The 26,503-nt window shown below is 41.4% G+C and overlaps 1 protein-coding gene across 2 annotated transcripts in view; it reads left to right on the forward strand.

Moving 5' to 3' along the window:
* The first annotated feature begins 2,871 nt into the window (after positions 1-2,871).
* The window catches only part of COP1 (COP1 E3 ubiquitin ligase), a 212,900-nt gene continuing 189,268 nt past the window's right edge, over positions 2,872-26,503 (forward strand). Inside the window, exons 1-5 of one of the 2 annotated variants that reach the window (XM_075067916.1) lie at positions 2,872-3,326; positions 15,963-16,022; positions 19,541-19,638; positions 21,942-22,018; positions 26,383-26,502. In XM_075067916.1, the coding sequence (XP_074924017.1) occupies positions 15,979-16,022; positions 19,541-19,638; positions 21,942-22,018; positions 26,383-26,502 (339 nt within the window). In that variant the 5' untranslated portion in view covers positions 2,872-3,326; positions 15,963-15,978. The remainder of the gene's footprint in view (positions 3,327-15,962; positions 16,023-19,540; positions 19,639-21,941; positions 22,019-26,382; position 26,503) is intronic. The other variant, XM_075067915.1, reaches the window with a different exon arrangement.

A 26,503-nucleotide genomic window follows, 5' to 3' on the forward strand; every position in this document is an offset into this window, starting at 1 on the left:
CGGTGACCGTACAATCCATTACTATCTCACAGGTAGAGAAGATTAGAGAGACAAGGTGGGTGAGGTAATGTCTTTTATTGGACCAACTTCTGTTGGTGAGAGAGAGAAGCTTTCAAGCCGCACAGAGGACTTCTTCAGGTCTGGGCTCTGTATGTCTTGAAAGTTTGTCTCTCTCACCAACAGAAGTTGGTCCAATAAAAGTTATTACCTCATCTATCTTGTCTCATATCCTGGGATGAACACGGCTAAAAGTACACTGCATAGGTAGAGAAAATCTTAAACTCAAGTGGCCGAGACTTGTTTTTTTGATGCTGATGCTGCTGGGTTCAATCCTTACTCACAAACATGGGGTTTATATGCATATGCTGCAAAGGCTATTTATCATGTACAGTAATGGGTGGACTTCCACACATGCATTGGCTTTGATTGGTTTATTTCACTGCAATAACATTCTTCAAAGATATTGTTTTGTTTTTAATCTCTGCAATTTTTTGGGGATCAGCGCAAATATCTAAACGTTATTCATAGGAACTTTGGGAGCAAGGTAGGTTATAGACATTCCACTAGCTGCTCTCACCCTGTACATTTTGCTTCTGTATCTTGATCTTCAGTTTTGGAGGAGCAGAAGTAGATGTGAAAAGTAAATGGTACTGTTAGAGGATATCTTCCTTTTTTTTTCTCTTTCCCCCCTTCACATCAAAACACCTTTTTACTGTGGCTGTGTTGTCTTCTGAATTTCTTTCCTTATTCGCTCTTCTTTTGCTTTTCTTTTGCGCTTTTCCTACTTTACTCTTATTTGGTGTCCCCCACCCCTCTTTTGCTGGGCTCCCAATGTACAGAGCTTGTAGAAGGAAAATGGTGTTATTTCTTAGTATCAATTTATTTTCCCGTGAAGATGGCTGCAAAATGAAACTAAGTGAAACAGACTAATTCTAGTCAGTTTCTCTTTGCAGCCAGCTCCATATGTAAAGCACTAGATGTACAAACTGAATAACCCTGGCCAGTTTCTCTTCACACCCGAGAACTGCAGCCAGGTCACATTTTCACTAATTTGTTGTGCTTCAATTTTGGGTGTCCAGTCTGAGACACCCTGTGCTATATTTCCACAAGTGTGTTGAGCTGAACAAGATCTGGTTGGTGGTACTGGTGGGAGGGTAAACATGAGAATGTGGGAGTGGGGCAAGAGGAATACTGAGGGAAGATACCTGGGAACGTGGGGTTCAGGAAAGAAAACAATGGCGATTAATGGGATTGTAGAATACAAGGAGACTAAAGACGGCAAGGAATAATGAGACAGAGATGGAGAAGTGGGGGGACATGTGGGGCAAAAACTATGGGAAAGCATGGAGGGAGAGAGACCAGGATGGACATAGCAGCAGAGGAGAGAGGGAACGGCTGGGAGGAGGGGGAGGGAGGCAGGGCAGTGATAACGGAGGAGGAACAGATTACAGAAACTGTTACCATTGCAGATCTTTAAGAAAGGATGAGTGGAGTCCTCATTCTAACAGCAAGGATGGGAGGATCCCTTTTTTGTGTGCCTTTACCTTAATTAAAGTATATTGGACTAGGCAGAAATTTAATAGATTTCAGGGATGATTATAAAAACAGCTGTTTCTTCTATAGTAAAAATAAGTAAATAACAGTGCTTTCTCTTTCCACAGCACCTTTCACTGATAAACTGCAAAGTGCTTTACAAACGTCAACTACTATGACCTCACAACAACCCCGAAAGGCAGTGAACAGCATCACCCCTTTTTACTGAGGGGGAAGCTGAGACATGGACTGGTTAATGGCCTGATTTGAACATCCATTGCTCCAGCTGAAATCAATCAATGAGTGCTCAGCATCTCTGAAAATCAGGCTGTAAGTCATTCGCTCAAGGTCACACAGCAAGATGGGTACAAACCCCAGGTGTCCTAGGGTTGCCATTTGTCCCATCATCACATGGACAAGGCTATAAGAAAATAGTGGGCTGTGATTGTTGAGGAAACTGTGTTAACACACACTATAGTTTTCATAGTTGCCAGAAATCTGAGTGGTGTTGTGATCCGTTGTGCCAGGTTACAATGTCCCTCGCTTGACTTTGACCCAGCAGCCTCTCCATCAGCCCGGACACCACTCTGTCAGGATGGGTGGCTGGGCCAAATCTTAGGAAGTGGCATGGCAACCAGGTGCAAGGGGTCACACCTCCACTCCAATTTGGCCCTGCTGCTCCTCCATCATGACTATGTCAGGGAGACAGTGGAGCTGCTGGGGAGCCATGCTCGTTGAGGTCCCGGAGGACTCGCCCTACTCACTGCCGAGGCTGGTGCTGTGCCATGCTGCCCTCACTTGGCCCTTCCCTGGAGAAGTTCTTCCTTGGACGGGTGGCATGGGCCTGCCAGGAGGACTGGCTCTAGGCACCAGCAAACCAAGCACTGCTTGGGGCGGCACAATTCCAGGGGCAGCACAATTCCGGGAGGTTTTTTTTTTGGTTTAGCAGTTGCACTCTCAAGAGGGTTTTGTTTTTTTTTTGCTGGGGTGGGGGCAAAAACCTAGATCCGGCCCTGCCTGCCAGTACCTTCCCCTTCCCCAGCTGCTTGCCCAGCTCTAGGGTGCAGAGCCCCTCAGCCAACCCCGGCCCCTCCTCCCTTCACCCTGCCTCCGCGAGCGGCGCCGCGCCGCTCTTCTCTCTCCTCCCCCCCGCCGGCGGAACCCCAGTCTCCACCGCAGACCGCGCGTGCGCGGTGGCCGCGGAGCGTGACGGTCGCCCGTCCCACTGTCTCCCGCAGGGGGGCTGTCAATAAAGATTGAACAAGGCTCGCTCCGCCGTAGGCCTGTGTTGCCGCCGCCGGGGGGTGCCGATAAAATTGCGCGCGCGGCCGCGGCACCGGCGGGTGGGCGGTGCTTGTTTTGAACAAAACTTTATTGTTCCACCGTGGTGGTGGCGGCGTCGCGCAGGATGCGCTAAGGCTTCCCCCGCCCGGCCTCGGCATGTCAGGCAGCCGGCAGCCGCCGCAGCCGCACCCCCCGGCCGGGCAGGGCGGCCGCGGGCGTCGCGCGTCCACTTCGGGCTTCCTCTAGTGCGTCGGCCGCCGGCCCTGCTCCTCGTTCCGCGGGGGCCTCAACACGAGACTAGCGCTGTCTGTGCTGGTGGCGGCCGCCGTCTCGGGCTCCGGGGCTGCGGCCTCTGGGCTTTCCCGGTTGGCGGGGGCGGTTAGGCCCGGCGGCAGCGGCGGCGGCTCCTCGTCTGGCGGCGGCGGCGGGAGCAGGAAGAGGCCGCTGCTAACCCCGCTCTGCAACGGGCTCCTCAACTCGTACGAGGACAAGAGCAACGACTTCGTGTGGTGAGTGCGGCCGGGCCGGGGCAGGAGCACGCCCCTCCCCGCTGCCACCTAGGCTGTCCCGGGGGAAGGGGCTGGTGATGTGGGCGTTGGGGGAAGCCGAGGGGCGTTGATGGGTTGTCTGGGCTGCTGGGGTTTGGCTGGAGCGGGGGTAGGAGGGGGCGTTCCTGCCTCTTGCTTGATCTTTGTATGCCTAGCGAGACTCCGTAGGACTTTCCACCCGCACCCCCCTACAGAAGAAGATCTCTTCTCCGAGGTACCGCGTCTGCAGATGTCACTGAGATCACAAATTAATGAATCCTGACCGAACAAATCATGGCGTTTTCACCTAATGCTCAATACACTTGGGACCTAGCAGGCGGTGGCCAGGAGCAGGTTTCAGAGATACGGGCTTCCCGTTGAGAATGTGTCTAGCACTCAAGAATTCAGCCTTGGGCGGTCACAGTAAGTGCCCAGCTGACCATAGTTCTAGTTATAGGGTACTAGGGGAGAGAACTCGCATACTATGGGAAAAAGCAATGTGTTAGTGTGTGCAGTATGTTTACACTGAATGCTTTATAAGAATAGCTTGTTTTAAAATGGTTAGCTAGCTGTGTTTAACCATAACTTGACTTTAAACATGATTATCCTCATCAGTGCTAGTGTTATACCTTGGGTGAGTTAATGTTTTCTAATACAGTGCATTTTTGCTGTTGAGATAAGCCCTGAAAGAATGGGTCTTAGTGTGGTTGTAGATTACTTACAGGTGCAGTCCAGTCAACAAACTGGTAACCAGTATAGGGCACAGAGAACTGGTTGTATGTGGCAGTAGTGTCTCACAGCACTTGAGACAAGCATTTTGCCTAGCTGAAGTTTCAAGGTGCTCAAGTACAGTATGTTGCAATAGCGAAATGTTAAGTTGTCATGGCAGAGATCACTGTGGTGCATCAGGAAAGAATGGTTTGCAACAAACTTTAGATGGACCATGACTGCAACTTAAGCATCCAGAAAAAATAATAAAGCCCTTTTCACTACAAAATGTAAAACATATCATCAATGGTCAGTCATGTATCTCCAAGAGAGAATTCGCTCACAGCTCTTGTCCAGTGCCTAAATTCTTCCCCTTACATATTTGGCATTGCTTTCTTCTTGCCTATGTTGAGTTATTTATAACTGCACATATGAGATGGCTTTTAAGGAGAGAGCAATCACTCTTTGTCATCCTTTAGTACCTCTTGGTAGAGCCCTGTGCTGGCACAAAATTTGGATCTGCGATCTGTAAAAATGGTCCACAGATATCCACACCTGCGGGTATAAAACAGAGCCCTGCAAATCCATGCATGTCCATCTCTTGGACAGGAAAGAACCCACTGACGGGTTTTCCTATCCACTCCTATGAGATTCTAAAGAGGAGTCAACAATCTCTTGATCACTGGTATTGAAACCTGCTGATAGAACTAACAAAATCAGCATGGACGTGTCTGTTTCTTGGAAGGTCAGTAACAATTGCACCTGTATCAGACCAGTGCCTAAAACCAGATCAGTAGGAAATGTGAACATTGTTGATAAAGATGTACTTGGAGTTCTCCAAAAATTTTAGGTTAATTTGTAGTAACAGGTTAGGCATTAACAATACAATGGCTTCTTGAGGCAGTGCCTTGCTGTCACTGATGGCAATCTGCCTTAAAAAAAGAAAGCATTAACAGTTCCTATCATTAATAGGCCCTAAACCTTCCAGCTGGTCTCAATCAGCTACAAGAGGCAAAATGTTAATTAACTGATGGATAAATGCAATGAAATATAATGAGACAATATGGACGAATGGTAGTGCACCATTTTTAGGGTGGTAAATGTGATGGTGATGTATTGATGATGTATGTTGAAGGTTTAGGCTCTTCACTGATTTTTGTGGGGGGTGGCTGTTTATAAGACTGCTCTGTATGACTGTTGGTATTTGGGTTTAGGATTCAATGGAATATATCCATTACTATTTGTGCTATAGTAGCACGCACAGGCTTCATCAGGCTTGGGGACCTCATTGTGGTAGATGTTGTAGATACACATTGTAAGATCCTCAGAGTGGTGATTGTCTTGCTAGTTAAATAGACAAGACAGGCAAAGGGTGGTACAAAGGAAGTATTATTGCTATTGTACAGATGGAGAACTGAAGCTTTCAAGTGATATAATTGTAATTTGAGAGAAGCGGCCACAGAGGTTGAGTGACTTGCTCAGTGAGTGTCACGGTGTTTGTGGCACAACTGGAGATGGAATAGAACCTATGTCTGTTAACTCCCACTCTCCTCCATACACTCAAGAACACCAAGATTAAGAAGATGTGGTTGGGTTAGGACTTTTGATTGAGAAGGTTGGTGGGTGGATTCAACTAGTGTGTTGACAACTTTTTGTGAGAAGGAGGGATGGTTTGGTTGGGAGATAGCACTGTTGGGGTGGATGATAGTGAGGGGAGATGGTTGGGAGATGACACTGTTGAAAAGTTCATGGTTGGGGGACATGATCCCCTACCTAGAGTACTTATGATCAATTTAGGCATGGCACGGCACAGTACTAAATGTAGCAGGGAGAAAGAAGGTTAGAGGGAAGAGAGGTCAAAGGATATAACAAGAACATGTGGCTTATTGGCTTGTTGAAAACTCTTGATGATTTAGCAATTATTCTTTTTCTTTTCAAAAGATGGAAAACCAACCTTTAAAACTTTCTCAGTTGAGTCCAATACACATTTTGAAGAGAGCACATACACGATTAGTCACAGTCTCTCTTCAAAGTACAATTGGCTAAGCAGAGCAAGAGGAAGAATTTAATGAAGTGACAAGCAGGGGAAAACTCTTCTGCTGTTCAGTGGCATTTATAGAGAAACTATACTGGGGTTTTTATAGCTGCTTAAAGGCAGACCGTGACTTACATTTAATTTGTTTGGGTTCAATTGTCATGGACTTCTGTGGGCAATAGGTATATCCCTAGCCTTTTTAATGTTTATGAAATAATGTCATCCTCAAAACAGCTGCCCTGTCAATCAATTACAGTAGCAACACTGAGATAATGCTTTATCTGTGTGACTTACAGAGGTAAGAATCTAAACTGGATGACTCTCTTTGGAGTTGTGTACAATGTGTGAAAAGTCAAATGTGTGTGATTTCAGAGCCATAGACTTCAATTTAAATAAATAAGCTTTTATTTTGGCCAGCGAAGCAAAAATTTCCCATAAAGAAAAACTCAATAAACGAGACACTTTCTAAAAGACAGTATTCTACAGGGAACAGTTGGTGATTCCTCTGCATGTGGACCATGAGTGGTAACAAAAGGTACACCTGCAAGATCTGTGGTGGCTTCTGTTGATACCAGGCTGAAGTTGAGAAATGGACAAATGGGTTTGAGTGAGCGGGATTTGCAAAGGTGCATGCAGAAATCATGCTTAATATTAGTGGTGGTTATGCCCATATCCTCTGTTCAGTACTTTAAAAATGCTTACTCGGCAGTGTGATTGCTAAGCTGCAATGCAAAGTTTGGCTTAGGTTGCTGGTTTGGATTTTGAAATATTTAGCAAACAGTACATTGTTGGAGTATCTCTTGTGTACAAGTTGTAATACATTTCAGCCGATACCTGGGGATATGAAGTGGAGAAAACTGTATTCAGGATGAGCTTTTTGTGTTGGTGAATAGTTTTCTCTAGCGCAGTACTATCGGGAGTTTATATCCTGTATTAACACAGAGAAGAAAGAGTGTTTAAAAACAGGATAACAGTTCTATCAGGCTTTTTTCTCCAATTGTCTATGGGGAAGTTGATGAGAGGAGGAAGTCTCTGATCACGGAGGATCTTCTCCTCTGACCTTGTGACATACTTTACTCTTTAGTGCCCCTTTCTAAGCCCCACATTAACTCTGAACAGGATGATGGACAGAACTCTTTCCAGAATGGTGTCATGCTGCTGGTTGGGAGCAGAGCATGTTACTACTTCAGAGACTGTAATGTTTCATAGTAGTACTTGTTTCTGAGCTCTGAGAACAAACAGGAAGACTTAGGCATTGCTTATGCACCGAGTTTTATTTGCAGACTTGCATTTTGGAAGCTCGTTGCTCTGCTTATTGTCTTCCTTTCATTTGAAAAGTCAGGATTACGGGATGATAGACCTCCTAATAAGAAAATATAAGCTGTTCATGAAGCTGATCCATTGTTATGGGCATACATGTATTAGTGTCCCGGTAGAGTCTGTGGGATATTAGTACCGTGCTTTGTCAACAATAAACCTGGCTGGGTACCTTCATCCCTTAACAGATCTTGTACTCATTGGGCTCAATGTCTGCTGTGCCAGCTGTCTCTGCGGGGTTGCGGCAGCACACAGAGGGAAAACACACACACAGCCAAACATCTAACCACAGGAGTGTTCAGCAACATGTTAATCCTAATGTCGACATAAACCTGTCCATAGTAATTCAATTTGTAATGTGTTTGTAGATGTGTTCCCCAAATACAGCACTATACAGCTGGTGTAAAACAAAACAGCCTATTTGCTGACACAAAGATTGAAAGGACTACATCATCTAGTACTGCACTGTCTGCCCATCAAAGACTGGATCAAGTTCTAAAGCCTGCTCTTGATCATTGCCTGGTCCCAGCTTACTGAGAATCTTTATCTCATATACCACCTTCCCTTCTGCACCTCTGACTTCATGAGTTGGCGATCCTCTTGGGCAACAAGAAACTCAGCAGTTGGGGTAAGACTAGGATAAGTAGGAGAGGAGCCTGTTGAGAAGCCAACACAATTCAGTCTGTCGAACTTCCTGCCAGAATCTCTGAGGATAAGAATATGACCACTTTCTGGACAAAATGCAAGACTCCTCTGTTTGACTTAGTTGCCTCATACAGACCATGGTTCATGTCTGTCTATATTAAAAAAAAATGTAGGGGTGGATGTGTGTGTCACACAGAGCCATATTCTACTATTAAATGAGAGAGAAGAATAGAAGGACAAGTTAGAGAAACTGCAGTGGATTCTACCTGTTGCTATATAGGAAGAGACTGAAAAATTCTGTGTGTGCGCGCACGCGCGCATACACCACTTGCATAGAACACTTAAGATTTATAAAGGGTTGAATACCACTGTGGGTACAGTATAGCAGTCTAGAAGAAGAAATTTTCAAAGGAGTATAAGGAATTTAGGGACATATGTTCCAGTAAAATTAATGGAAGCTATGTCCAAATCTACTAGGCTATCTGAAAACTTCAGTCAAAGAGAAATAGAATGTTTAGGGCTTTCTAAATATCTAAAGACTTTCATGCCTGTCATTCCTGTATATAGTACTAAAGCTGCAGCTACTGATGGGGACTGGGTTTTTCTACTTACAAAAAGGGATTTGGCTTGCTCATGCAGTTTGTTGTACCCTTTTCACCTGAGATTGCCATTTAAGGCAATGGATGGGGAATAAGGGCTCGTTTACATGGGGAAATTAACCAGAATAATTATTCTGCTACAGCTGTGCTCCTTACATTCTCTGTGTAGACAAGCCCTAAGACTTTTCAGCTACCTGTCTTCCACTCCCCCTTGTACCTCTCTCATGTGATTCCTTCCTTCTCTGAGAAGTGTATAACTACATTTTTTTGGTAACTTTTTGTTATGTATTTTTATATATTGGCTACTTTGGAATTTCTCTAGGCTTTCTATCACAGTCCTGCTGGAAATCTACCTCTTTTTATTTTTAGTGATCTTTCCCCTCCTCATCCCCATGTTTCCACTGGGGCTGGATGAACACTTTTTTTTTTTTTTTTTTTTTTTCCCCATTCTTTCCCAGGTTTGTGCCATAGCTTTAGTATTTTGCCAACAGAGCACCACCAATCAGTGAATCAGTCTGGATTCATTTTAACTGTTCACTCAGCTCTCTACGTATTTTTGCCTTAATTTTTGTTTTTGGACTGTGTATCTGAGTTAGATATTTAAAACGTCTTGGAATACATTTGTAATGTTCTGTGCACTAGCTGAAAGAGGAGATATATTTATTGTGATAAACCTTCTACTGTTGACACACATGGGGAAACCAGGTTTCAATAAGTACTGTACTATGACAAATGAAAACCTTCATTTGTTGTACAGTTGAGATCTGCTCCCAACATTGAGTTGTCCAGAGCTTCAAAGCAAGACTTTACATGATTCTATATGGTCTTAGACAGGGAATCATTTTATACTACATCCATGTGGTTTCCTGAGCCTTTTAGTTTCTTGCCTTTTCTGATACTGGTGGTCCCATTGAGGTCATTGAATTAGGAAGTTTTAGCCTTTATTTGTAAGGTCAGCTAGGTAAACAGATACTATTTAGGACTCTGCTGTTATATTTTTAAGCTTAGTTTAAGACATATTTTTGCATAGCCACTTACATTTCAGGTAGCGTGTGGTGACTGTGATAAGTATTAAAAGGTGCTAATCTAGTTTGTTTATAAAACAGTGAGCACTGCTGGGGAGCAGTCTTTTAATAATGGAAATGTCAGCCTTTGTTAAGAATGATCTGTCACGTCATACGTGTGTTTTGCAGGATCTGACTGGTCTCTTCCTCAGGTATTCTGGCTCTGCCACTTCTCCAATCAGACTGGTATAAAGAAGAATAATTTGGAGAACAGCACAATTTTTGATTGCTAGCATGTTAAGGGAAACTCTGAGTTAGCTCAGCTCTGTATCATGTTACAGACCTTGCACACTGCACTTTCCAAACTCTGCACATTAGGGGCATGCTGGAGATGACTGTTGTTCTCATGGTAGAAATGGTTTTATAAATGCATGTATTTAGAATCTCTTGTTTGGACATTACATTCCATAGACACTCTCTACCTCCATTCTAAGGAACATGGTATCAAGAAGAAAGTGAATGAGTGAAGGTTTTTATTGTTGTTGTTGTTGTTGTTTTATTTAAACAAACATAAGGAGCAACCTCAAATCATTGCAAAACCTTGATTATTATTTTTAATTATTTTTAGTCTTTAATAATCTTTCCCTCTCCTACTAATAATATATTCTTGTTGGCTAACTTTATTTTTATAATTCTTCTAAGCTGAATAATGCCTTGACATTAAATGATTGTTAGCTGCGAGATGCTGGTTTCAACTCTGAAGTTGGATGCTAATCAAAATGAACAAAAACAATATGCAACCCAAAATGAACCTGCCACTTCATATTAAGAATACTCTCATTTCTTTTGTGGTTCTCGTGCTAAGAAAGGGGCTAGATAGTCTGTAGTTTTGGTCCAAGCTCTTGGGGGTTTTTTAAGTGTAGTGTTATGGGCGTCAAACTAAATTGTTTTGAATACATGATTCAGTTACAGAATACTGAGAACCAGTGTAGTTTATATATTTAGATTCCATCTAGTTTTCAGGGCAATACTTGTCCAATCTGGGGAGGATAATTGACCGAGGAGGCTGTTGCTTCCACTTCTATTTTCAGTGGGTTTAAGATATTTGAGATGAATTTGGAGGCACTGTCCTCCTTCCTGCTTCAGGATGGATGAGATAAGGCTGGGAGAAGACCTCACTTCTCCTCTTGAGTGGATGGTGGAAAGTGGAGATCAACTTGTGGGAAGTTATTACCTACTTACACCATGCTAAAGTGGAGAGAGTGGGGTGAAGAAAGAAAAGTAACATTCTGGTTCCTTTCACGTATGTAGTTTGTTCTGTCAAACCCTACTTGTTTCTGCCTGAGATTGGGTTCTCCTCCCCCATCATTTTTCTGCAATGAGACAGGTATCTTTGACATGCAAAGATTTTGCTTTGTTGGCAAACCATGGGAGGATGCTTGTGAAGGGAGTATACCCTTGTTAGAGACTTACTGGCTGGAGACTAGCATATTGCATCCGATCGAGTGATACGAATTTGTAAAAGTTCCTTAAAGTGTATTGATTTAACTGTTAACCTTGAAATTTGATATTAGTTGAGCCATGCATTAGATACAAAATTGTTGTTGTCTTCCTACATGCTTCATCTTGGTAGACATCCATTCAGAATCTTAAAAATTGTATATCTTATTGCTTATCTTTTCTGTTGGATGATAATCTGAGATGGGGATTACTTTCTTCTTCTTAATCCCACTCTCATCTGGCCCCTTTCAAACATACCACTGCCTCTCTTACTCTAGAAGCCCAAGACTTTCCTCACTTCCTCTTGTCTCCCCAACTGTTGCTCCTTCTTCCTCTTCCTCTTCATGCTCATGCTCCTGGAGACTGCCATTGATTCTCATAATCTTCACTTTCTCACCATCAACCTTTTTATGTTGAGATTCCCTATGTCCTAGTAAGGAGGAGAGGCTGGAAGATGATAAAATACAGGTAGGATCTGATGAGAAACAGTCAAATGGAAAAAAAGTCCCATTCAATTACGTCATGTAATGGCAGATTTTAAAATGCTTATATACCAGTGCTAGAAGTCTAAATAACAAAATGGGTGAACTAGAGTGCCTCATATTAAATGATATTGATATAATAAGCATCACAGAATCTTGGTGGAATGATGATAATTAATGGGACACAGTAATACCAGGGTACAAAATATATTGGAAGGACAGAATAGGTCATGCTGGTGGGGGAGTGGCACTATATGTGAAAAAAGAGCATAAAATTAAGTAAAAATCTTAAATGAAGCAAACTGTACCATAGAATCTCTGTGAATAGTAATTCCATGCTTGAGAATATAGCAGTAGGGATACATTACAGACCACCTGAACAGGATGGTGATGATGACTGTGAAATGCTCAGGGAGATTAGAGAGGCTGCTAAAATAAACTCAATAATGATGGGGGATTTCACCTATCCCCATGTTGACTGAGTATATGTCACCTCAGGAAGAGATGCAGAGATAAAGTTTCTTGACACTCTAAATTACTGCTTCTTGGAGCAGCTAGTCCTGGAACCCATAAGGAGAGGCAATTCTTGATTTAGTCCTAAGTGGAGCACAAGATCAGGTCCAAGAGATGAATCTAACTGGACCGCTTGGTAATAGTGACCATAATATAATTGAATTTAACATCCCTGTGGCAGGGAAAACACCACAGCAGTCCAACACTGTAGCATTTAATTTCAGAAATGGGAACTACGCAAAAATGAGGCGATCACTTAAACAGAAATTAAAAGGTACCATGCCACAAGGATTTTACTTTTAAGCTGCATGGAGACTTTTTAAAGACACCATAATAGAGGCTCAATTTAAATGTGTACCCCAAATTAAAAAAACATAAGAGAACCAAAAAAGAGCCACTGTGGCTAAGCAACGAAGTAAAAGAATCAGTGAGGCAAAAAGGTATCCTTTAAAAAGTGGAAGTTAAATTCTAGTGAAGAAAATAGAAAGGAGCATAAACTCTGGCAAATGAAGAGTAAAAATATAATTAGGAAGGCCAGAAAATAATTTGAAGCTTGCCAAAGACTCAAAAAGTAATAGTAAATTTTTTTTTTTAAGTACATCAGAAGCAGGAAGCCTGCTAAACAATCAGTGGGGCCACTGGATGGTTGAGATGCTAAAGGAGCACGCAAGGACGATCAGGCCATTGCAGAGAAACTAAATGAATTATTTTCATCGGTCTTCACTGTTGAGGATGTGAGTGAGATTCCTAAACCTGAGCCATTCTTTTTAGGTGACAAATCTGAGGAACCGTCCCAGATTGAGGTGTCATTAGAAGAGGTTTTGGAACAAATAGATAAACTAAACAGTAATAAGTCACCAGGACCAGATGATATTCACCAAGAGTTCTGAAGGAACTCACAGGTGAAATTGCAGGACTGCTAACTGTTGTCAGTAGCCTATCATTTAAATCAGCTTCTGTACCAAATGACTGTAGGATAGCTAATGTGACGCCAATTTTTAAAAAGGGCTCCAGAGGAGACCGTGGCAATTACAAGCTAGTAAGCCTGACTTCAATACTGGGCAAACTGGTTGAAACTATAGTAAAGAACAAAATTGTTAGACACACAGATGAACATAGTTTGGTGGGGAATAGTTAACATGGTTTTTGTGAAGGGAAATCACGCCTCACCAATCTATTAGAATTCTTTGAGGGGGTTAACAAGCACATGGGCAAGGGAGATTCAGTGGATATAATGTATTTGGCTTTTCAGAAAGCCGTTGAAAAGGTCCCTCACCAAAGGCTCTTAAGCAAAGTAAGCAGTTATAGGATAAGAGGGAAGGGTCTCTCATGGATTGGTAACTGGTTAAAAGATAGGAAACAAAAGGTACTTTTACACTACCCGCTGGATTGGTGGGTAGCGATCTATCTATCGGGGATTGATATATCACGTGTAGTGTAGATGCGATAAATCGCTCTCCCGATCGCTCTCCCATTGACTGCTGAACTCCAGCTTGGCGAGAGGTAGAAGCAGTCGACGGGGGAGCAGCGGCCATCGATCCCGCGCCACGAGGACGCAAAGTAAGTGATTCTAAGTCGGTCTAAGATATGTCGACTTCAACTATGCTGTTCTCTTAGATGAAGTTGCGTATCTTATATTGATTTACCTTCCTCGCCCCTCCTCCTCAGTGTGGACCAGGCCAAAGGGTAGGAATACATGATCAGTTTTCCGAATGGAGAGAGGTAAATAGTGGTGTCTCTCAGGGGTCTGTATTGGCCCCAGTCCTATTTAACATACTCATTCATGACCTGGAAAAGGGGTAAACCATGAGGTGGCAAAATTTTCACATGGTACAAATCTTCTCAAGATAGCGAAGTCCTAGGTAGACTGTGAAGAGCTACAAAAGGATCTCTCAAAACTGGGTGAATGGGCAACAAAATGGCAGGTGAAAATCAGTGATGATAAATGCAAAGTCATGCACACTGGAGAACATAATCCCAAGTATACATATAAAATGATGGGGTGTACATTATCTGTTACCACTCTAGAAAGATCTTGGAGTCATTGTGGATAGTTCTCTGAAAACATCCACTCAATGTGCAGCGGCAGTCAAAAAAGCAAACAGAATGTTGGGAATCATTAAGAAAGGGATAGATAAGAAGACAGAAAATATCATATTGTCTCCATAAAAATCCATTGTAAACTCACATCTTGAATACTGTGTGCAGATGTGGTTGCCCCATCTCAAAAAAATATATTGGACTTGGAAAAGTTTCAGAAAAGGCAACAGAAATGATTAGGGTCCTGTAACGGCTGCTGTATGAGGAGAGATTAATAAGATTGGGACTTTTCCACTTGGAAAAGAGACGACTGAGGGGGATATGATAGAAGTCTGTAAAATCATGATTGGTGTGGAGAAAGTAAATAAGGAAGTGTTATTTACTTCTTTTCATGAGAGAAGAGCTGGAGGTCACCAAATGAAATTAATAGGCAGCAGGTTTAAAACAAAAGGAAGTATATTTTAACACAGCGCACAGTCAGCCTGTGGAACTCCTTGCCAGAGGATGTTGTGAAGGCCAAGACTATAAGAGGGTTCAAAAAAGAACTAGATAAATTCATGGAGGATAGGTTCATGATTAGCTATTAGCCAGGGTGGGCAGGAATAGCGTTCTTAACCTCTGTTTGCCAGAAGCTGGGAATGGGCAACAAGGGATGGATCACTTGATGATTTCCTGTTGTATTCATGCCCTCTGGGGCACCTGGCATTGACCACTGTTGGAAGACAGGATACTGGGCTGGATGGACCTTTGGTCTGACCCAGTATGACTGTTCTTATGTTCTTAATCCTTTACAGTCTGTTTTAACCCTTTCTGCTCTGCTGAGTCTGCTCTAGCGAAAAACACCAATGACCTCTTTCTGGGTAAATCCAAAAGCCTTAACTCCATCCCCATTCTCTTTGACCTGTCCAGTGCTTTTAACACCCTCGACTATTCCACTTTCCTTAATTTCTTTTCCCTTTGGGCTTTCACAACTCCATGCTTGACTGGTTTTTTTTTTTTTTATTTTTGTGCTTCTTGGACTGCTCCTTCATAGTCTTCAGTGGTTATTTCACCTCTTCCTACTCTCTGCTAATGCCATGCAAGGTTCCATCAGCAGCTTCTTTCTGCTTTTATTCCTTTTTGTCCCTGTCTCATGGTTGCATTCCCATCTCTGTGCTGATTATTCCAAAGTCTAATTCTTACCCCTCTGTTAATATCACATTCTTTTTGACATGTCTTGCTGTCAGTTTAGAGTTTTAGCAAAACTAGAGTGTCCCTTCTTTTTGTTTTTGTTTTTTGTCATCCCTGTTCTCCTGTCCTACAATTTTGGACTCATTCTCACAACAGTCTTGTGCAGTAACTGAGCAGTGTAGAAAGAAATGGGTTTTTGACTTTGAAACTGTTGTTTTAGACTTAGCATTGCTTGTCAGAAGGTTTTTTTTTTTTTTTTTTAAATGGGTTGTTATAAAGGTTCTGTAATTGTGTTTGAGGTTGTTTGTGTCTGCTAAATGCTCTGTGATCAGACATTGTCCTGGTTTCTAATTGTAATAAATCGTAGATTTCACAACATCTTTCATTGTTCACAGAATAACTGTTGAGTGTTCATTTAATCTTTAAATTGCTAAGCTGCTGTTGGCTGTCCTTTTTTTTTTTTTTTAATATAAATCCCTTTTACAAACAGAAAATGTTCCCTCTTAATGATTGGGTGGCTGCATTGAACTTTTTAACTACAGTGTTTTGTTTCTTTTTTTAAGCATAAGAAAAGCAAACACCATTTTATTTTTATTTATTTGTAGCCCCATCTGTTTTGATATGATTGAAGAAGCATACATGACGAAATGTGGACACAGTTTCTGGTAAGATTTTATGTTAAGCAAAATGTCCATTGATCATCCTGTAAATACTTTAATTATAGTGTGATTAGAGATTGATTTATACTGAAACTTGGAACTTAATTTTGTTTCTTCGTCATTTTGTCTTCCTGCTTAACCCATGTTAATTGTGACTGAATTAATTGGTAAAAACAGGAATTCCCTTGTCTTCAAATATCTGTTTTTTGCAAAGTTTTACTAGGAATTGGCATATTGGATCATTCTCAACATCTGTTGACTGCAGTAACCTGGCTCCTGCAGTGAGTAGGGCTAGATGCTTCAGAGAAGGGGTGGGGGGGAAGAATCCTGCAGAAGGCAGATGTGGTATAATTCCCCGTCTCCCCCTGAATTAGTCCTCCTTATGATCTGATAGTTGGAGATCAACTTAAGCCCTGAAGCATAAAGCTTAATATCTCATTTGTATTTTGCAAACAGTTAGAATAGAAAGAACTCTTGTGAGTTTTATCATTCTTTTGGTACATTTACTGATCTTTTAGTAACAGTTAACACTACACTCATCCTATAGATTAAGTTTTGTAGTGTGGAATATGCTTCTCCCCTGCAGCATTATGCTTCCAGGAGAAGTAGCTGCTGACTTCTGCAACTATATGCCATAAGCAGCATCTTGTGCTTGTTGCAAGTCCTTTGAGGTGTCCATGATACAACACCAATCCAATAATATCAGTCCTTTGTTCCAGTCACTGATCTGAGGAGTGAGATACTACATAGTAATGTTACAGAGGTGGGTGATTGTCCTTGACAGCAAGGTGCAGTGTCTGATTAGTGTGTCCCTGGGTTTCCTAGCAGTGAAGCAGAAAGTCCCTTATGGCATGACATTTATTACTTTGCTGGAAGGAAGTGGGAGAAGCTGAGACCAAAGATGCTATGTCTGTGTTTCATTTAAAGTTACTGTGGGTGCCAGAAAATCCTGTGGTCTTGGATAATACTGTTTACTAACTTTTTTTACAGTTCTGGCAAAGTTACTTTATACAGACTCCAGACACTGCTGTCATGTATCATGGCTTACCAAAGTGGTAAAAGCTGCCAGTCTGTGCTATGCAGAGCATTTACTGACTTCAGATGCAAGATATGGGTCTCCTCGTGGGCAAAGACACTTAGGCCTGGTCTACACTACACGTTTATACCGATTTTTAACGCTGCACTCATCCATACAATGAGGCCCTTTATATCGATATAAAGGGCTCTTTAAACCATTTTTTGTACTCCTCCCCGACGAGAGGAGTAGCGCTGAAATCGGTATTACCATATAGGATTAGGGTTAGTGTGGCCGCAAATCAATGGTATTGGCCTCCGGGCGGTATCCTACAGTGCACCACTGTGACTGCTCTGGAAAGCAATCTGAACTCGGATGCACTGGCCATACAAAGCCCCGCGAACTTTTTGAGTTGCATTTCCTGTTTGCCCAGCATGGAGCTCTGATCAGCATGGGAGGCGATGCAGACCCAAATCCAAAAAGAGCTCCAGCATGGATCATACGGGAGATATTGGATCTGATTGCTGTATGGGGAGACAAATCTGTTCTGTCAGAGCTCCGTTACAGAAGACGAAATGCCAAAGCATTTGAAAAAAATCTCCAGGCTATGATACAGAGACCACAGCACAGTGCTATGTGACAAGCGTAACGGAAAGCCAAAGAATCCAATGGACGCTCATGGAGGGAGGGAGGGGGAACTGAGGACTCCAGCTATCCCACAGTCCCCGCAGTCTCTGAAAAGCATTTTGCATTCTTGGCTGACCTCCCAGTGCCGGTAGGGTCAAACACATTGTCCGGGGTGATTCAGGGTATATCTCATCAATTTACCCCCCTCCCCTGCCTGTGAAAGAAAAGGAAAAGAAATCGTTTCTTGACTTTTTTCAGTGTCACAGTATGTCTACTGCATGCTGCTGGTAGACACGGTGCTGGGGTAATGAACAGCAGCATCCTCTCCCCTCCCTTCCCTAGTGGCAGACGGTACAGTGCCGTAGGACTGGTAGCCGTCCTCGTCATCAGCCCGTGAGTGCTCCTGGCTGGCCTCAGGTGAGGTCGGCCGGGGATGCCTGGGTAAAAATGGGAATGACACCTGGTTATTCCCAGCAGATGGTACAGAATGGCTGGTAACCGTCCTCATCATAGCAACTGGGGGCTGAACTCCATCAGCCCCCCACCCCTTTCATGTCTAAAGAAAAGATTCTGTACTGCCTGGACTATCATAGCAGCTGGAGGCTGCCTCCACTTCTTTTTATCTCACTAAAAAGTCAGTATTTCTTATTCGTGCATTCTTTATTACTTCATCACACAAATGGGGGGATCCTGCAACGGTAGCCCAGGAGGGTTGGGGGAGGAGGGAAGCAACGGGTGGGGTTGTTGCAGGGACACCCCCTAGAATGGCATGCAGCTCATTATTTCTGTGGGATCTGACACGGAGCAGCTGTGCTCTCTGGTTCTCTGATACACTGCTTCTCTAGTACGCTTGACCCATATTCTAGGCAGGACTGACTCTATTTTTAATAGAACATAAAGGACATTTTTGTCTTTGCGCCCCCGGCCGACCTCAGCGAAGGTCAGCCAGGAGCACCCATGACAGCAGCAGACAGTACAGAATGACTGATAACAGTCGTCTCATCGCCAATTTACCATGGCACAGCAGATGGTACAGATTGACTGGTAACCGTCTCTGCTACCTTGCAAAGGCAAATGAATGCTGCCATGTAGCGCTGCAGTACCGCCTCTGTCAGCGACATCCAGTACACATACAGTGACAGTGAAAAAAGGCAAAATGGGCTCCATGGTTGCCATGCTATGGCGTCTGCCAGTGCAATCCAGGAAAAAAGGGTGTGAAATGATTGTCTGTCGTTGCTTTCATGGAGGAAGGAATGAGTGATGACATTTACCCAGAATCACCCGTGACACTGTTTTTGCACCATCATGCATTGGGATCTCAACCCAGAATTCCAGTGGGTGGGGGCGACTGCGGGAACTATGGGATAGCTACAGGATAGCTACCCACAGTGCAACACTCCAGAAATCGACGCTAGCCTCGGTACATGGATGCACACCACCGAATTATTGTGCTTTGTGTGGCCGTGTGCACTCGACTTTATACAATCTGTTTTACAAAATCGGTTTATGTAAAAGCGGAATAATCCTGTAGTGTAGACCTACCCTTAGTGTATTACATACTGTCCTTCAACCTGATGTATATGCTGAGTGACTGTTCCTTAACCCAAGGCAGAAACATGATTGTGGCCTATCCAAGTTTTGGATATGAAGCTTTAAAATGCTCTTTTGCTTTAGGACGTTACTAGTTAATATTGGAACATCCTGATATCACTCCCTTCTAGATACATCCTTGTGCTCCATTTACAGCTGTTATCTAACAGGGCGTATGGAGCACCTCATCAAGTGCTGATATTATTTTTCTGCTGTTATCTGTACTGTACTTTCATTGTGCCTTTTTCCTCATGGCCTCTAACTTGTTTTATTTCTTGCTTTCCTTGAATAGCTATAAATGTATTCATCAGAGTCTGGAGGATAACAACAGATGCCCCAAATGTAACTATGTGGTTGATAACATAGATCATCTTTACCCCAACTTTTTAGGTGAGTCCTATGCTTAATTGTTTGCACTAGAAACACTGTCCCAAGATAAAAATTTAGCAGTAGTAAAGACAGCCTTGCAAAAGTGTCCTGTAAACTTACAATTCCAGGTACAAAATCTACATCAGCCCTCATGCTTGTGACTCTATCCGGTGGGGCCAGGCAGATGGTGTAAATTGACATAGCACCCTGATGTCAATGAAGCTAGGCCAATTTACATTAGTGAGGATCTGGCCCATTATTATTGGTGCTCTGTAAGATGCAAAATGAAGACTATAGATTAAATATTTATGAACTGATTTTACTCTACCTCTTACACCATATTTTTGGCTACAAGGTATTTACAAGATGGAGTCATTGTAAGACACTAGACTGTGTGTGATACAATTTTACTTGGGATTTAGACTTGGGTTGCATGTATCATGGGGCACCATATGGCACATATATGTAAATTTTCCCATGTATTTCTATCCTAATGAATAAAAATTGAAAGATTGAGGCAAGGGAAGGAAGAAAGTTGGACTAAGAAATATTGAGAAATGCGTAAAGTTTAGTAGTTTTGTGGGTTGAGCTGTTACTTTAATTTTAAGTAGAATAACAAATGAAAGGTCACAGTGACACGAGAACATTTCAAAAGCAATTATCACAAATCCAAAATGTATTAAGTTAAAAAATAAATGACAATTCCTTCTCTTCCTCAGTAAGGGTTGGAACCTAGAATGATGGACTGGATATTCTTAATCATGAAACTAGTCCACATCTGGAGTAAAGAAGGAAACTATAGTGTTTCAGATACTTGCCTCTCTTTTGTAAAGCGCATTTAGATCTGAATGGGATACCTTATATAAGAGCTTGTTTACACAGGAAAAAAAATCCTGCAGTAGCGAGCACATGCTAGTTACTTTGCACTATCTCCTTGTGCGGACACTCTTACCATGCATTGAGTGTCTTTGAGTGCATTACGTTAAACTGGCTGAGGGCTCTATTAGTGCACAGTAAATATGTCCACATGACGTTCATCTGACAAAGTGGGTATTCACCCACAAAAGCTTATGCTCCAGTAGGTCTGTTAGTCTATAAGGTGCCACAGGACTCTCCATCGCTTTTTACAGATCCAAAGTAACAAGGCTACCCCTCTGATGCTATGTCCACATGGTGAGTTAGTGCAGGGTAGCTAGTGCAATTTAAATTCACACCCAAACTTACTGCACACTAATTTCCCAATGTAGACAAGCTGGAAGGCTTTTGTTCTGCAGGTTATATTTAGAGGGTGAGCCCCTGTGACCCCCCAGAACGCCACTGAATTCTTTCAGAAAAATACAATAATTGCATTTGGGTGTTTGAGATTATTTAAATCATCTATTTTTTCGTGCCTTGATGTTTCATTCAGACTTTATCTTCCAGATTCACGTTGACTCTCCAATACCTGTGCAGCTGTGCACCTGTATAAATCATATTTCTGAGATTCTTCCCCTTCAAGAATGTGGAAAGAAGCATTGCCATTTAGAGAGTGCCCCTGTGCATGCACAAACTTCCTTTGTTACAATTATAGACTGAAAAATGGAAATTTTTTTTGGCCATTAAAGTGAGAGTGAACTCTGATATATCAAACTTTTCTTTTAATAAAGCTTTTTGAGGATTTTAAAGGAGCTCAAAAGAAAGGAGGGTGGTGTGTGTGGGGAACAGGGGTTGTTAGTCAAAGAATAAGTAGGGGGAGACTAAATCAATATGTGAAACAAAATTATACCAAAAAATAATTATTTAAAGAATATGTTGTTAGAAGCTAGTTGTTGTTTGGGGGCTTTTAAATTTTTTTGGCTTGTTTGGTGCTATTTGCTAATCTGCGGTGAATCAGTCACCACTACTTCATCTCTTTCACTCTTTTCTGATTGTACTTTTCCCAGAGCTGAAACAATTAGTCTAATTAAATTATTATAGTAATTTAGAAAGATGAACTAAAGAAGTTTTGGGAACTACACCTGCCCTTAACTTCTGGTCCTGGTCCTGCTGTGTTTTGTGTGTGGTGTTTTTTTGTTTTAAAGGAAAAGTCTCTCCCGCATTGCTATAGGAAAGACGAGAGAGAGAAAGTGACTAGGTAGAGTGGATCAGTGAAACCGCTTGTAGATAACATTGTCAGATGTTCCCAGTAATCTGAAATTTTTTTCGCTAATCTTTCAGTTATGTTAATCTTGTTACAATTAACACTTAGTAGGTAAAACGGTCTTCAAGCAGAATTTTGTTTTTTTAATGTTTAAGTTGTTCACTCATCTCTTGCCTTAACATGGTATTTTCTTTCTGATTTTTAGTGAATGAGCTCATCCTCAAACAGAAGCAAAGATTTGAGGAAAAGCGATTCAAACTGGACCATTCAGTGAGTAGCACCGTATGTTTCAACTCTTCTTACTTTGTTTTCTTACTTTGTTTTTATTAATGGTCTTGGATGGGAATTGCTGCATAGCCTAGGTTAATGCAGGACAAATCTCACTATTTATGTGAAGGGAAGAGTTTACTTTAAGGGGAATAAGCCTAGATCAGTAGTTTTGGATCACAGCAGCCATGTTCATTCTGATTGTCCTTTCCTTTTCTGCCTTCCATCATGAATGTAGAAGCAAGCAGTTGTCCTACTTTAGATGTCATCAGACATACTTAATAGTAGAGCTGTTGATTAATCGCAGTTAACTCACTAGTTACATTAATCGCAGTTTTAATCACACTGTTAAACAATAGAATACCAATTGAAATATATTAAATAATTTGGATTTCTTTTACATTTTCAAATATTTGATTTCAGTTTACAACACAATACAAAGTGTGTGGTGCTCACTTTATATTTTTTATGATGAATATTTGCACTGTAAAAATACTCTTATTTTTCAGTTCACCTCATACAAGTACTGTAGTGCAATCTCTTTATTGTGAGAGTGTAGCTTACAAATGCAAATTTTTTTTGTTATATAATTGGACTCAAAACAAAACAATGTAAAACTTTAGAGCCTACACATCCAGTCAGTCCTTTCTTGTTCAGCTAATTGCTCAGACAAACAAGTTGTTTGACATTTATGGGAGATAATTCTGCCTACTTCTCATTTTCAGGTGACACTGTACTTAAGAGCAGGTGTTTGCATAGCACTGATGTAGCTAGTATTACTAGGTATTTAGGTGCCAGGAATGCTAAACATTCATATGCCCCTTCATGCTTCGCGGCCATTCCAGAGGACATGCTTCCATGCCGATAACGCTCGTTTAAAGAAATCATGCATTAATTAAAATTGTGACAACTAAACTCAACAAACTAAACTTGTTTATGGAGGGGATGGTTTAATGGGATAGCCTAATTTTGGCAATTAATTGATCTTTGATTATTAGCAGGTAAATATGCCCAATGGTCTGTGATGGGATGTTAGATGGGGTGGGATATGAGTTACTACAAAGTGTTCTTTCCTGGGTGCTGGCTGGTGAGTCTTGCCCACATGCTCAAGGGTTTAACTGATTGCCATATTTGGGGTCGGGAAGGAATTTTCCTCCAGGGCAGATTGGCAGAGGCCCTGGAGGTTTTTTGCCTTCCTCTGCAGCGTGGGGTATGGTTCACTTGCTGGAGGATTCTCTGCACCTTGAAGTCTTCAAACCATGATTTGAGGACTTCAGTAACTCAGACATAGGTTAGGGGTTTGTTACAGGAGTGGGTAGGTGAGATTGTGTGGCCTGCATTGTGCAGGAAGTCAGATTAGATTATCATAATGGTCCCTTCTGACTTTAAAGTCTATGATTCAAGGTAAAATCCTTACCACATGTTTCCAGCAACACTGCTGATCAAATTTGCATGTCGGGATGCCCCTTCTCTTCCCAAGTCAAAAGGCTGGTTCCTTTATTGTATTAGGTGGAGGGAAAAAGGAGAGGGAGAGATCTGTGTTTTTGCCCCTCGCTGTTGTAATCCAGTCACCCTTTGTAGTGAATGCTTCTGAGGATTACTCCCAAAGCAAAAATTTTTATTTAAACTGTAAAGAATGCGATGTGGTGTCTGGGGGTGAAGGTGGCCCCATGCTTGCTCTTCTCCCCTGCGTATGCTAAAATGTAGATTTGCCTTGCCGCCTCCTTGCTGTCTTAGGGACCCTGCTTACTAAATCAGTGTTACTTGAGGTAAACACACATTCCTTTGTTTAGGACAGACTTGTTTAATCACTCCTGCCTAGTCAGGGCTGTGTCAGTTGAACATGTGCTACCAACATCATACAGGAGGAATTCTTAACTTTGCATATAATGTTACTACTTACATTTCACAATGATATTGGCCAATGAGTTATTTTTCAAATTACACCTCACAAAGCATATTTTGTACAAAGTTTATTACGCTGTGTATGTTATGAATACAGGGGTGCATTTAGTCAGAATCTCTCTCCTCTTATTTTCCCCTTAGGAATTTGTCCTGCTCCCTATTGATAGCACACTTATGAGAAACACACCACTAAGTTCTTCTATGATACAGATGACTATCATGGAAACTTACTGGTCATGAGTGTATTCCAAAAATACTCATGTTTACATTTTGGCAGCAAATAAAAATAACTACTAGACACTTGTAAACTAACAAACTTTATGTATGTTTGCTCTCTTTGTTCTAAAATTGCATTTTCAATGTTGAGGAGAAATTCAAGTTGCATTTAAAAAAAAAAAAAAAAAGTGAAACCTGCACTACAGAAACCCATAGGGAGTTCTTGCTTGATTAAAAGACCATGTTGAAGTATCCCCAAGTCTTCCTGTCCAGTTGAATTGGACGTTTAGCCAAAAGCACCTGTACTAGCTAACCAATTTTGCCCAGTCCCTTTAATAGTTGTTTAAAGCAAGTTTCATAATGTATACCATAAGCAAATGTGGCATCTTTATCCATACTACATGTGAATCATGCACCTCAAGGAGTTGACTTATTTCTTTAAAAATGTGTGTTCCTCATTTTATTGGAATGTTATCGCTATATTTGCTTATTCAGCTTGATGTATCCATTTAGCAATGTGGAGATTATTTTTGATTTCTGCAGAATTCTGTTTTCCTCTAAGACTAGCCCTTATTATAATTACACCCCTACCCTGATATAACACAACCCAATATAACACGAATTTGGATATAACGTGGTAAAGCAGCGCTCTGGGGAGGTGGGGCTGCACTCTCCGGTGGATCAAAGCAAGTTCGATATTAAAGCAGTTTCACCTATAAGATTTTTTGGCTCCTGAGGACAATGTTATATTGGGAGTGTATATTCTTTTTAAGGTTTCCTCACATGAAAATTCTTGGATCTTCAAAGATATCACCAATTTTAAATTTACAAGTATTCTGTAATATTTTGTCCAAAATAAACTTTGCGTGGGGCAATGTCAAATGAGAAAAAATTGTCTTTTCTTTAACAGCAACATTTATTCTGTTCTTCCTATTTTTTCCATTCTTACTGGAATCCAGCATGTGTTAGAAGATATTTCAGGTTGTATTAGTTTGTTTCAAATCAAATGGACTTGTTTTAACATTAGATAACTTTTTCCAGTAGCTTAGTGACAGATTAAAATCGAGATCTTTTGTATTTATGATTTCCTTAAACTATCTACTAAGGATTTTATAAAAGGAAATACAGTTGTACGTGGATGACACTCATTTATTTTTTTATGGCTAAAATATTTGGGTTGAGTAGGTTATTTACAACACTTCTAATTTTAAATGTAGTTTATTCTTTGATTTTCTGAGGTGATTTTTGGTTCTTGAAACACTAAAAATTTTTTTCTCACTTCAGTTAATTGCACTCTGACAAGATTGTTTGTTGTTTTTATTCGAAAACTGGATTGTCCCATATCGAAGTAGTTGTATGTAGAAACGGATTAACCACAGTGTAAAGAATTGTTGCTGCTGTCCAAATAGCCCTAATTATTAAAATATGGATGACTTAAAAGTGCTGAAATAGAATCATGTTTATCTCACACACATATACCCTCTCCTAACCCTGCAAGCCACCTATTAGGAGTTATTTCGACTTTTTCTATTTATATTAAAATCCAGTGTGTTTCAGTGTGAGAGAATTGTGAAGGAGACATGGAACCTATCACTTCAGAAATGAACATCTTGAAATGAAAATGTGCTTTTCTTTACTTGATAAATGTAGTATATTCTTGTTAATCATACTTAATTCTGTAACGCACACATGCCATAGCAAAACAATAAACTTTGCTTATCCGCAATATTGGGTTGTTGACCGCTTTTATCCGCAGTCCTATGAATGCCTCTGCTTAACTGGAAACGCGTGACTAGTCAATAAATGGTGAAAGTTCTCCGATTTTTCAATCTCTTAGATCCTGCAGCATAACAAAACATCTTGAATTATCAAGTCAGATAGACCTGTCTAGGTCAGTTTTTATCTGGCTTTGTTTCTTAGTGAGAGCTAAAGATATTTCTCTACTTGCTTTGCCAATTCCTGAAATTAATAATGGCATCAGACTTGTGGTAAGCACACAGGTCTACCCTACAGCTCTACCCTAACATAGGATAGTTCCTCAAAATATTTCCCCTACAAGATAAGTTTTTGCTGGGGTGTGATACTTCACAGGATAAATAACTGTTTCCTGTACTTTTTTGGGAATTCTTCTTTCTGAAAACTACTTTGTTGTGTACTTTACAAAGGATGAAATACTGCAATACTAGTTTAAATATCTTATGTCAAATAACTCTGACTGGTATTTACCTTCTCTTCCTTTGCTCTTGCCCTTTTTTTAGAATGGACACAGATGGCAGATATTTCAAGACTTAATGGGAACTGATCAAGATAACCTTGACTTGGCCAATGTTAACTTGATGTTGGAGCTGCTTGTGCAAAAGAAGAAGCAGCTGGAGGCAG

Source organism: Chelonoidis abingdonii, chromosome 7 (assembly GCF_003597395.2).
Source record: "Chelonoidis abingdonii isolate Lonesome George chromosome 7, CheloAbing_2.0, whole genome shotgun sequence".
In the NCBI taxonomy this organism is placed as follows: domain Eukaryota; kingdom Metazoa; phylum Chordata; order Testudines; family Testudinidae; genus Chelonoidis; species Chelonoidis abingdonii.